We start from the raw sequence: 12,597 nt of genomic DNA on the forward strand, positions 1-12,597 counted from the left end.
TCTCAGCCGCCGCCGTGTCGTCGACAGAGTCCGCTTGCTTGCTCGTCTAGACTCGGATTCTGCGGGCATGGCTCTGGAAACAACCCCGCTGCGAAGTGAAGAGGGAGAGCGCGACGATGGCCTCGACCAAAGCGAAGCGTACGCTGCCAGTTTCGAGCCGGACGGCGGCTCGGACGATCCCACGCAGTGGCCCGAGGCGTATAAATGGGCCATGGTGGTGCTCTTGGCCCTCATGTCGTTTACGGTGTAAGTCTGCCTCTCCGCAAATCGTCCGTCTTGGACACACTCTTTGCTGTCCAGTTGGCCTGGCCGTCGTCGCTGACCCGAGTGTATCGACATCCAGGACCTTCACCTGCATCTCCGTCGTGCCGGTGGCCAGCCGCATCGTCAAGGACCTCGACGGCGACAGCGACGAAACCCCCTCCCAGTCCGCCGGAGTCCTCCTCGTGACAATATGGGAACTCGGCGAGGCCGCCGGCCCGCTGCTCATCGCGCCCCTCTCCGAGGCCCTCGGCCGCGCGCCCCTCCTACACGGCACCAACGCGCTCTTCATCCTCGCCACGCTGCTGGCCGCCCTCTCGCGCAGCACCGGCGCGCTCGTCGCCGCGCGGGCCCTCACCGGAGCGGCCGTCTCGTCCAACGTGCTGTATCCGCCCATCGTGGGCGACGTGTTCCCGCCAGAGCAGCGCGGCCGCGCCCTCAGCGTCTTCATGTTCGCGACGCTGCTGGGCGGCACCTTGGGGCCGGCGTTTGGCGGCGCCGCGGCGGAGGGGATGCCGATGCTGGGCGGTTGGCGCGCTGTGCTGTGGGCGAGTCTCGCGCTGGCGACGCTATGCGAGGGGCTGGCGCTGGTGTTCTTTCGCGAGACGTACGCGGTTGCGATTCTGCGGCGGAGGGCGGCGGCACGCAGACTTGGGGGTCGCGCTAAGGCGCTATTGCCGGGTCCGTCGTCTGTAGGGGAGACGAGCCTTGGAACGAAGGAGGAGGGCTCGGCAGCTGGGTTCCACGTCTCGTCCATCACGCGGCCGTTTGCCGTGCTGTTTGGGTCTGGCGTGCTGGCGTCGCTGGCCGTCTTCGGCTCCGTCATCTTCTCGTACTTTTACGTCGTGTCCGTGACGCTGCCGACAATCCTGGACGAAATATACGGACTATCCCCCGCAGCTATAGGCTCATCCTTTCTGGCTAATGGTGAGTCTATATTCCGTCCCAACCTTCAGTCCTCGGGTCTGAGCTCACCGACTCTCCATTGCAGGCATCGGATCTCTCATCGGCATCGCCATCTGCAACCTATCTCTCGACAGGATTTACGTGAAGCTCAAGACGAAGAACGACGGGGTCGGGCTCCCCGAGTACCGGCTCCCACTCGCCATAGTCGGGGCATTCATCCTCCCGCCGGGCGTCGCGCTCTACGGCTCGTGCGCCGAGTACAGGCTACCCCTCTGGCTGCTGTACGCGTCGGTGGTCTGGGTCCGCATGGCCCTCATACTGGTCTTTCTGCCCCTGATGGCGTACGTCGTGGATGCGTACGGCATCTACTCGGCGTCGGCCACGACGGGCGTCATCGTGGTGCGGTGCCTGGCGGGTGCATTCCTGCCCGTGGTGACGGTTCTGGTCATCCAGGATCTGGGGTATGGGTGGGGCTTCGCGACGCTCAGTGCGTTGTGTCTTGTCCTGGGCTTCATCCCGGTGGTGATAATGCGGTACGGGTCGAGGTGTAGGCAGGCGGTTGCATACCCCTAGGTCGACGTTCAAGTGAGGTGCTGGTTCAGGGATGGAATAGAGTAAGATATGTGGAGCGGCAGGGCGGAATCAGGGCATAGAATAGAGGAGGTGCTAATGTGCGACTTTGATTTAGTCTATATTATCTTGCAAAGGGTCATATTTTCCGCATAATTCGTACGAAGTAATTGCTCAATGCTATACGTTGTAGTATGTAACAGCTTACAAAGGCTCGATCGTAGCTTTATAGTCGAGACACAGGCGCTGCTGCACATGCTGCGGGATAAGCTCGGGCGCTAACAATTTAGCAACCCAAACTCTCTTTTTTTGCCGAGTGCCTTGGCCGCCCGCCCAAGCGTCTCACCTCATCACCACTACTCACCACCACCACCACCACCGCAAATCCTCCCGCGGCACGCAGCGAACCACTTCCCCTCCTCCTCCTCTTCTCTCCGGGCGATTCACGTCGGCAAGCATGGCTTCGGCGACGCTCAAGAGCTCCACGCCGCCGCCGGCCGCGGCGCCCAACAAGGCCTTTGTCTCGCAATGGTCGTCGCGCTATCGCGGGGTACGTCGACGATGATGACTTCCTCCCCGCCCTCTCTCACCTCTACCCCTCCTCAACTCTCTGTGAATGAAACATGCCGCTGGCGTGGGATGATGGAATAAAAGAACCGCCTGGCTGCTGACACGGACTCGGAAACAGGCCACCGTCGAGGACCTCGACCCCCCCGCCGCCCTCTCCCTCAACCCCTCCGACGCCATTTCCCTCGCCCTCCTCTCCGCCTTTGAGCGCGACTACACGCACCTCACCGTCGTCGACTCGCAGACGCGCGCCCTCCTCGGCTACATCTCCATCCCGCACCTGCAGGCGCTCCTCGACGCCGGCCGCGTCAAGCCCGACGACCCCCTCCGCGCCGCCATGACGCGCTTCCAGCGCCGCGGCCGCGCCTACCGCGTCATCACCATGGACACGCCCCTCGAGGACCTCGAGGACTTCTTCCGCGGCGGCGTCTCCGGCGGCGAGTGGAAGCAGGAGTTTGCCGTCATCACCGACGAGAATAGGCGCTTCGTGCTCGGCGTCGCAACGGTGCAGGACCTGGACGAGTTTGTCAAGAGGAGACCTGCCTGAATGGGACCGGTCGCGGTGTTCGAAGCAGCCAAAGAGAAGGAAGGTAGCCAAGAAAAAAGAGGAGGCTGATGGGCTTTGAACAGCAGCACATGAGTAACGAATGTCGGACACACAAGTCCCAGACCACCCCACTACGCCGGCGGCTGGGCGGACCATTACGCTGTCCTTATGTACATACTTGGCAGTGACGGTTCCTGCTCCGCTATGGTGGGAATAGGAGAGTTGGTCCCACGGAAGCTCAGGGACAAGTTCAGACAAGCCGAGCGACAAAGACGAGCTTTGTGGAGCGAGGGGGAGCGCTGGCGAAGGTCGAACGAGACATCCGGCGCATGACGTGTACCGAGGCAGGGCGGTGCTTGACGCCAACATCGGCGCCTTGATATAGTGCAGTACAGAGCCCATCAAGCAAGAGAATAGAAAAACATGTGGTTCAACAGTTGTTCCGTACTACCATGTATCGCTACGCACGACCCCGTCCGGATGCGCGCGCGCCGCCTTGGCATGGTGCAGTACAGAACCCATCAAGCAAGAGGATAGAAGGGACGTGTGGTTCAACAATTGTTCTACATCTATCATGTATCGCCGTGCGAGCCCGTCCGGGTGCGCCCACGTCGCTTTCAAGTGGCACCGCCGCGTATGCTCCCACCAGCTTCTGCCTTCTCCACACGTCATCCCACGCCGCCGTTGAGACAACTCCCCAACCCGCTCGCCTCCCCAACAACAACATCAGGGCCTCATGCGTCAGGCACCTATCCCTCGTAGTTGTAGACGAAGCGGAACTCGGCGCGCTGGTCGCCCTTGGCGATGACGATGTTGCGGCAGTACCTCCGCTCGCCGTTGATGTCCTGGAAGCCCCAGATCTGGGTGGCGGTCCAGCCGTTGTCCTGGCTGACGACGTGGCTGCGGATGAGGGTCTTGCCCTCGCCCTCGGACAGCCAGCCCTTCTTGAGGTACTCGTCGGTGATGTCATCCACGGAAACCCAGCTGCTCTGGCCCTTGACGTTGCCGAACAGCCAGTCCGAGTGGTCCCGCGGCAGGTCGTCGAGGCAGCGGGCCTCCTTGGTGGAGCTCAGGCCCGAGGCCGACTGCTCGATGTCGATGTGGGTGAAGGTGCCGTCGGCCGTCGAGGGCGCCTTGGGGGGCGCCTCGTACTGGTTGACGTCGATGGTGATGGTCGCCAGGCCGACGCCCTTGCGCACCAGGTAGCCGATGCCCTGGATCGACAGGCCCGGCTCAGCCGAGTCGGAGAGCTCCTTGTTCTGCGCGCGCACGTGTCAGCGTGGGGAGGAACTTGACTAGGGAGTGTGCGTGGCCATTCGTTTTCGCCTCAGAGGTAGCGCGCGCCGGGGCGGGGAGGGGACAGGCGAGCGCAAGTTGTCGCAGTAGCCACAGAGCAAGTGTTCATGAGCACAACGTACCAGGACCCATTTGCCGCTGAGGTTCTTGGTGGTCTTGTCCGCGGGGGCAGCCATTGTTGCAGAGTTGCGCGTGTGTATGTGCGTGCGTGTGTGTGTATGTTCAAAAAAAAGAAGGAGCTTGCTCAAAGACACCGGGCCCAGAGAAAGCAAGGAAGGGTATCGTGCAAGGTGACCTAGTGAGACGGGGAGGACGATGTTGTTCCAGAAGGAGAGAAGCGCACAGGGAAAAGGGCGGGCTTGCGCGCGCCTTGGGGGTTTATCAATGGAGTCCGGATCCGAAGGTGCCTGCCTCGTCGAGCATGTGCATGTACCTGGCGTGACGACAGCGTTCGGGCGGCGTGGCGGGCGGGCAGGACGGGCGGGCGGGGGGTGGGACACTTTCACAAGCCAGCGCATCCATCCATCCATCCTCCCTCATCGCATATTCCCAACGCAGCCAGCCCGCCTGCCCGCCTACGTAGGTACCTTGTCAAAAATGGGGGGGGGGCGGAGGGGAGAGAGGGGAGGGGACCTTCTCTAGCTTGCTTCCCCAAAAATTCTGGCGCGATCGCTCGCGCACCGCCTGCCACCTCATCACCCTCCTCGTGCATGACAGGACAGGACAGGCCCATGCAGCGAGAGGCGCGGGCGCTGCTGCAATGGGACGGATCGCCCGAACTGGCCGAGGTCGACGGCGCCCCGGGAAAGCCCTTGGGGGACGCGCTGAAACGGGATACGTCGAGTACAGGTTGCGCTGGGGTTGGGAGTCTGGGACAGCCCGGCCGGCGCGGGGGGGGGCTGCCTGTCGTGGACGACGTCGACAGCGCCACACGGCCCCCGGTTCGCGTAGGTAGCGGCAGCCCAGCGTTCGGCCAGGGGCTCCCCTTTTGGAGTTAGGTGCCCGGCTCGGCGGGGCACAGAAGGTAAGGTGCCTTACCTGCCCAGGTGCGAAGGCCTTCTGGGCGACGTTCCCCCACACCCGGGGGGGCGTCGGCGTCCTGGCGCATTGCGGGGTGGTGGTGCCTGCCCATGGGCAGTGGAGGGCATGGAGTGCGGTGCGGGCGGACCACCGAGGATTGGAACTGCAGTGAGTTACGGTGAGATTTCTCTAGGGCTACGAAGTACTTGGTGCTGGTCTGAGCCGAGCAGAGCTGGCACGGCACCAGGCGCAACGGGTACCTACTGTCAGTACACCGACGGTCAGGCACCACCACCTCCCCGTCACCAATGCAATGTTTCGTTTCGCCGGCTCCTCTGGAATTCGGCTCGACCACTGCACCCCGAAACCCTCTTCTTATTTCAACCTCAGCCCTCCTCCACCACCACACCCACGCCAGCTTCTATCAATACTGCCGCCTCCTCGGTGTCCCTCTCCGCCAAGTCTTCCCTTCTCCCCACGACAACGACAGAATCAGTCAGAAACCCCGTTTCGTTCCCCCTAGCCCTCCACATTTTCACTTACCCACGACCGAGCACCGCCCGCCCCGGGCCCCGGCCCCCCACCACCACTATCTACCATGAGAACCTACGCGATCCATCCGTCCACGGACCGCCAGCCCATCATTCCGGAGCAATGGCTCTTTTCGTGGATATCCTCCGTCCGCCGCGCGCGCGCGCGGGGCCCCGTCCCTCGGCAGCACCCCCCCCTTCTCCCCAGCCCGGTGTATTCATTCTCCTTGGCTCCAACAGCTTCGCCCGGCGTTCCAAGTAACTGCTGCCGCTGCTGCACGTGCTAAAAGTCGACAACAGCCGGGCCGCCCGCCCACCGCCGCCGGGCGCCCGGGGGACGCACCCAGCCTCGCGGGACGCCGTGGCAGCGGCTCTCCCCCGCCTCTCTCTCCCATGGCCAGCCCGCCAGAAAAGGACGCCATGTGGCCCGCATGGAAACCTCGTTCCCCCTGGGCGGCGCGCGTCCATCCGCCGAACGTGCGCTAGCGCCTCCCGTCCATACGAAGAGGCACATAGTACCGAGGGTTCACGTCAGCCTGCCTGCCTAAGGTACTAGGTATCACGCACATACACCTGCATGAGGACCCTGTCAACCTCCGCAAGTGATAACCCGCGATACGCGTGTACTTGACACGCCTCTCGTCGGGACGTCGACAGAGGACGAACCTGACACATCATTCGCCGTGTGCCCGGTACTTGCTGAAGGCCTGGGTGCCGCGAGCGCACCAGCCACTCGACCCTAGCTCGGCTCTGCTCGTCGCGCACTTCATACCAAATAGACACGATGACGATACCAGTGCTGATGCTGATGCTGATGCTGCTGCACTCTAGCCTCTAGGTTCCACCCAGTGGAGGGAGGGCGAGGGGCAGGGTAGGGCATAACGGCGCACGTCGTGAGGCGGGCTTGGCTTCCATGGCCTCCCCGGCCGAACTGCCGCATTGACAGGTAGCCAGGCCCGTACCTACGTTCTAGGTCCATCTTGTGGGTTGCGTGCGCAGTCCCAAGAATAGATAGACGTCTTGGCTCGCTCCCGTCTCAGGACGAGCCGCGCCTACTTCCTATCCCGGCTCCCGGCCGACAGATTGGCGCGCACCTCATGCACATGCTCCCGCCATGCAGGAACAATCATGCGAGATGCAGCCGCGTCGCACGACAGCTGCCATGCCGTCGTGCTTCGTAACCGCACCTGCGACGCAGAAATGACAGGGTCGATCCCTCTGCACGCTTCTTATGCCTCATCGGTCGCCTGTCCTACCCCTGAGGAATCCCTCGTGCGAGAACATCACTGTCCTGCCTCGGGACAGCATGTGCGAATGCCGCCATCCTGCGTCTACTCGGCTTGCACGACACCGTCGCCGCGCCCCCGCATCACATCACGGTACGGCACTTTGCCAGTCAGGGGTCGTTCATTCTTTCGTTGCATACCGTCGCTCTCCCTCAGCGCCACCCACAGATACGTCGTACTCCTCGGCCGTCACATCCTGTACTCGTACACTGCCAGATTCGACCCGCCCAGCACCCACATGTGCCGTGAGAGACATCTGACCCACCGCCAGCACTAGCATCGCGTGGCCAGGACTCGCCGTGGAAACCCTTTCCCCTTGGGACCGCCCTTCTCGCGGCCGATGTGGCCGGGCCCGTGTCTCATTTCCAGTGGGCGAGTCGTCTTTAAAGGGCCAGCCAGGCAGGCCAGCCGCATTATTCCCAACGTCAGCACTTTTGTCTCACCTGCCTTCCCTCACGGCCACCACTTCATCCTCTTGTAACTCTCAATCACCTCCACCACCAGCTCTTTGGTGATCTTCGGCTTCTCATACTTGAAGTCCAACAACGTTTCAAGCCGGCTGCCGTCCATGCTCAAGTCAGTGTCTTTCAGCAGCTCCTTCTCCATGAACGGAGTCAGTGGCCCGGGCCTGGTGATGCCCGCGTCATGAAGCAGTTCCGCCCACGGGCCCAAGATTTCGTCGTTGACATCATCCACGACGCTGTCCAGGTTCATGCGCGCAAATGTACTTATCAGCTGGCCCTGGAAGCCAGTCTCGATCTGAAAGATGGCACCAATGATGTCGGCCATGGTTCCCTGGTTGGTCTCGCCCTTGTCGACGACATTGAAGGTCGGCACTGGCCCCATCTCGCCGGCGTTCCATTTGGCCTTGCCAGCAGCGTACCACGCAGCGATGTCCCAGAGAGCACGGGTGGCGTCGTCGATGTGCACCGTGTTGGTGCGCAGGTCCTTGGTCCACAGCCACTTCATCTCGCCTTCGAGATGCTGGTAGACGCGCGCCATGCACAGCGCTGTTGCGACCCACTGTGAGGCGTATGGGCCGTAGACGTGAGGGAGGCGCACGATGACGAGGTTGAGGCTACAAACGGCCTGTCAGCTCGGGCCCGCTGTGGTACCATGCTCAAGTGGACTTACCCCGCGATCTTTGCCAGTTCCTCCTCCGCTTGCAGCTTGAAGACTGCAATCTTGTTCCACGGCTTGAGCTTGTCCTTTTCTCTGCTGGGCGACGAGTCTGACTTGTACACCATGCCCGTGCTCAGCTCCACAAAAACCTTGACTTTCCTCCTGGCGGCCTCATTGCCCACGGCCAGGGACAGGTTCAACGACCTTAACTTGTAGACCTCGTCTTCTTGAGAGTATCGCGTCTCGCCACCGCAATTGAAGACGTAGTCCCATTGCTTCCCGTCTGGACGGTCGAATATCCTAGCCAAGCCTTCTACACGAGAAAGGCCGGGAAGGCACTTGCGTCAGCCAGATGGTCCAGGGGCTCAAACAGACTCGACACAACTCACCGGTTCTGCTGGCATCTGCCTGCATAAACTTATCTTGCGAACAGGCGTCGGAGAACTCTGGAGCGAGCCAAGCAAGCTGGGGAAGCACCTTGTCGACAAGACGCACGTCAGAGGCAAGCTGGTTCCGATGGATGTGGAGGGCTAGAAAGCGGCCAATGTAGCCCAGGCCACCGATGATGAGTACCGACGGCTTCTCGTCGGCCATTGTGGGCGATCGTGGGGTTGCACGTCGGTTGCCTGGTAAAGTGATCCTGTGCCGTTGTTGGAGGCGGACGGCGGGTGAGGCAGCCGAGGAGGGGCAGGCTCCGCTTGGTCGGGTCGCGCGCCGAGGGGTAGCGGCAGGCGCGCAGAGTGCGGTTCACGGCAGCCGACCGAACAATCACCGGTGCGACAAAACCGTCGGTGCCGGGCAGAGACGATCGATTCTGCGTCGCTCCGTCGGGGCAGTAGCAGTTGGGTGGCGAAGGCGGGTGCGGTTGCGGACGCAGGGGCGTCGACTCGACGGCAGCTCGGGTGTCGAAGTGGAAAGGGTTGGCTCAGGAGGGACGGGAAGGTCGACGAACGCCGAGCTGGTGCTGCCAGGTCCACCACAACGCACCTTCCTCCACAGCTCGAATCGCGGCGCAGGAAGTCGCAGATGCAACGAGAAGGCGCAATGAAGAAGTCGGGGTCGCAAATGACGCAGTGAGTAGCCTGCGCAACGGCAGAGGAGGGGCAGAAAGGGAAGGGGCCAAGGAAGGAAGCAGGAAAGAGAGGGAAGGAAAGAAGCAGGGGAGGACGGAACCTGAAAAGTAAGGGGAAAGCAGGAAGTCGAAAAATGCAGGAGCGCCTTGCGGCAAGCAGAAGGCGGGCGACGAGGAAGGCGAGAGCGGGCGACGAGCCTTGAAAGGTAAGGTAGAGAGAGACGCACGCAGTCGCAGCGCAAGCCGAGCGGCGAGCAGTCCAAGTGAGTACGGCGAGGTGCGACGTGCTACCGAGAGGCGGGAGGCGGGCAGCGGGCAGCGGGCAGAGGGACGGGAGAAGGGCAGGCGGGCACCCGTGCCGTATAATACCTTGGGCAGGCAAGGCAACAACAGTAGCGTGCTCCGTGCTCCGGCCGCATGCAACTGCGTAGTAAAATGTACGAGACGGGAGCGCACAAAGCAGACAAGAGGCGGCGTCAGGGATGCCGGCATGGAGGGGCTCGGTCCCGTCTTTAATATGCACCAGCTTCTGCGGGCTGGTGGTGGTGGTGGTGCTCCCGCAATCCCGCCTGCTCCCGCCGGCGCTGATGGGCGAGCCGGTTCCACCGCCACGACGACCCTCCTGTCCTCAGGCCAGGCCAGGCACTCGGGGTGCCTTGTCCACGCCTGTCCGTCCGGGGGTCTCCAAGTCGACGACATCTCTCCATGCGAAGTCGTCTGCTCTTTCTGCCTCTGCGTTTCTCTCGCTCTCTCGCATCCCTCTCTCCTCACTTCTCATTCCTGACACTCCCAGGGCGGCCTGAATGCGCCGGTGCGCTGCCTCGACGCGCGTTTGATGAGTGACTCTGACGCCGGCCCAACTTGCCAGGCCACCATACCCGCTCCTCCAGCTTCGCCGACGACTACGGTATCAGCTGCTGTGCCCCTGCCCAGGTGTGGTCCTCTCTGTCGTCCAGCAATTTATCGGCTTCCAACAAACCGCTGAATGGGTGCGCCTAGCGTCAATTGCGGCGTAGCCGTACATACTCGGCCAGGTCCCGCATGCCTCGTCAATGATGTCGGGGTGCGATGCTTCAAATTCTCGCTCCCTCTTCATCCCACGCTGTACTCCGGTCGGCGCGCCAGACGACGAACAAGACGCCGCGGCGACGACGCCTCTGCCGCGCCCGAAATTTCCGCCTCAGACGCATGCCCCTGGTCCAGAGCAGGCCAGGTCCCATCGCCATCCTTGTCACCAGCCCCTGTGACGCCCCACCACAACGCGACCTCTGTCTCTGTCTAATGACCCCGAATGATCAGCTTCGGGGGCGTCCCGACCATGCTTGCCTCCCATGCCTTGGTCGCCCCAACATGGGATCATGCGTGAGCGCTCACCAGCCACGAAGCCCAGAGATCTACAAGATTGCGCGAGTGAACGGTCATCGACAGATGCACATTCAAGGGAAACTGACAAGACTCTCCGCTCAGGACCCGAGCTGCGGCCTTGGTCATCTCACCTCTTCCCTCACGGCGTCCGGGCCCCTTGGATTCAACGTCGTGGTCGGCATAGACTGAGCCCTAGCCGCCGAGCCGCTGCCCGCAATGATCCTCATAGCCGGGCGTTCACTGACCCTCACAGGGGTAGCCAGCGCCAAAAGCACGTCCCGACGCTTGCCTTCCCGCTCTGTAGCGACCCGAGCCGACGCCCACAACCGGACCTGGTAGTGTCGGCGCTGGGGCTCCGGGTAGGTCTCCCACCCTGCTAACCACCGTTCTGGCAAGCCTCCCGCCATCTCTTGGCTGTGGCCGCTGGGTCGGAGGCGAGTGACGATGGAGTGGGACCACCATGTGCAACGCTTGGTGGGACGAACCGCGCCGAGATTGGCCTCGAGGAGCGCGTCGCGCGCTCTTGAGGAGCCAGGAGCCCACTACTTCGTACCGGCCCGGGAGTGAGTGGACGCTGCTGAAAGGCCACGACGGACAGACCGCCTTGGTGGTGGGCCTCCTAACCCACCCATTCCAGGTTGACCATTTCCCAATGCTCGCCTGTGTCCGGACACGACTTCGATCGACAGGGCCGGACGGCTGGCTTGGAACACGACGGCTAGCCAACGACGAGAGATGTCTTGAGCGACAGCAATTGAGTGATTGTCCCAGGGAAACGGGGCATACAACTGGTCCTGACCGCGGGGCTCGAAAGACCCATTTCTCCGCCGTTCTAGAAGGTTTCCAGCGAGGTTACTTTCACTAGTTCTCCCGCTCGCGACTGAGCTTCTGCCATGGCGGCAACCCCAGCATCTCAGGCCCGGTGACGGAGCCCGGCGGGCTCTCGACCGTTTCAGGGGCTCCATACTCTTCGTTGTCATGCATGTGCACCATGTAAGACCATCGCCTCTCGAGACAAGTGGATTGTTGACCAGTCTCCACACTGATCACCCACGAGACGCTGCAGAAACTCCAGGGTTGCCTTCTCGGGCCACACATTTGCGTCCAATACTGCGCGAGACGGCGAACCTAACCGCGACAGCGCTGTGCCTTGCGTCTGTTTCCTCTCGCCCGATACCTGTGCCACAAGCGTACGCCTGCTCGCTGCGTCCAGCGCAGAAGCTTGCCCCCAGGGTGGCACAAGTAGTGCCTTTTGCGCCTGTCTCGGTTGACAGCCACAAAAGCACAAAGCAGTCTGCCGCAACACGCTACAAACCGGCGCAAGCGGGCTAGGAATACCGCCACGCCTTGTTAGCTGGATGGCGCTCTCGTAGACCAGCTCGGGGAACATGCAGAGGCTGACAAGCGGAGCGAGCCTTCCTTGGCGATACGCCAGAAAGACTGGGATGCCTTCCTGTCGTTCCCTGGCCACACTCTTCAAGCGCATGGATGTCGGGTCTGACACTGGAGAGGGTGCGCCACCGTCTTCACCGCTTCAATCTGAGCATCCATTCGCCCGGCACGGAAGAGTCGTCGATGCTCCCTCGGCTTCCTCGGTGTCGACGTGCCACGAAGCGCGGCACTTGCCTCGCGATCCCGAGAAGCTCATCTGCGCCGGAGCACTGACTCAGACTCTATCCACCTGGCCGCCGCCTCTCCAAGTGGCGTAGCGCTTGCACGGCGGACCGCTCGATCAAACCGCGCCGGTAATAAACGTGGGCTTGCGACGGTAGTCCCGAGCGTCTTGCCAGCCTTGTCACGGAGCATTGACCAACCATGATGGGTGGAATCACGAGTAGGAGAGCATGTTCCAAGCCCGATATTGGAGCTGGCCCAAGAGGACGTTCTTGGCGGGGAGTGGCGTCACCGTTTCTGATTAGGAAGCGGCCCCAGGACCAGGTCAGCTTATTGCCGCAGTTGAAGCTCCGACGATGTGCTTCGTTTGATTGAGAAGGGTTTGGAACGGCGCAGCGAGACGCCTTCCGTTTGGCCTGGCCAGTTGTCGTGACATGTCGA

The 12,597-nt window shown here is 62.3% G+C and overlaps 4 protein-coding genes across 4 annotated transcripts; 2 read left to right on the forward strand and 2 right to left on the reverse strand.

Annotated features, from left to right (window-relative positions):
* Positions 1 to 67: 67 nt before the first annotated feature.
* On the forward strand, positions 68 to 1,740 carry PLICBS_007067 (uncharacterized protein; the record flags this gene model as incomplete). Its single annotated transcript, XM_018320462.2, has 3 exons — positions 68 to 246; positions 344 to 1,188; positions 1,253 to 1,740. The coding sequence occupies 3 exons, from the start codon at positions 68 to 70 to the stop codon at positions 1,738 to 1,740; spliced, it is 1,512 nt and encodes a 503-aa protein (XP_018180359.2).
* A 454-nt stretch (positions 1,741 to 2,194) lies between these two features.
* On the forward strand, positions 2,195 to 2,851 carry PLICBS_007068 (uncharacterized protein; the record flags this gene model as incomplete). The annotated part of the gene is made up of 2 exons (XM_065601110.1): positions 2,195 to 2,287; positions 2,426 to 2,851. The coding sequence occupies 2 exons, from the start codon at positions 2,195 to 2,197 to the stop codon at positions 2,849 to 2,851; spliced, it is 519 nt and encodes a 172-aa protein (XP_065457182.1).
* A 749-nt stretch (positions 2,852 to 3,600) lies between these two features.
* PLICBS_007069 (uncharacterized protein) lies at positions 3,601 to 4,323 on the reverse strand (the record flags this gene model as incomplete). Its single annotated transcript, XM_018320464.2, has 2 exons — positions 3,601 to 4,110; positions 4,270 to 4,323. The coding sequence occupies 2 exons, from the start codon at positions 4,321 to 4,323 to the stop codon at positions 3,601 to 3,603; spliced, it is 564 nt and encodes a 187-aa protein (XP_018180361.2).
* A 3,113-nt stretch (positions 4,324 to 7,436) lies between these two features.
* Positions 7,437 to 8,699, reverse strand: PLICBS_007070 (uncharacterized protein; the record flags this gene model as incomplete). Its single annotated transcript, XM_018320465.1, has 3 exons — positions 7,437 to 8,061; positions 8,118 to 8,418; positions 8,495 to 8,699. The coding sequence occupies 3 exons, from the start codon at positions 8,697 to 8,699 to the stop codon at positions 7,437 to 7,439; spliced, it is 1,131 nt and encodes a 376-aa protein (XP_018180362.1).
* Positions 8,700 to 12,597: the final 3,898 nt, after the last annotated feature.

The sequence above is a fragment of the Purpureocillium lilacinum genome (assembly GCF_023168085.1).
Source record: "Purpureocillium lilacinum CBS 284.36 DNA, scaffold_5, whole genome shotgun sequence".
Taxonomy (NCBI): domain Eukaryota; kingdom Fungi; phylum Ascomycota; class Sordariomycetes; order Hypocreales; family Ophiocordycipitaceae; genus Purpureocillium; species Purpureocillium lilacinum.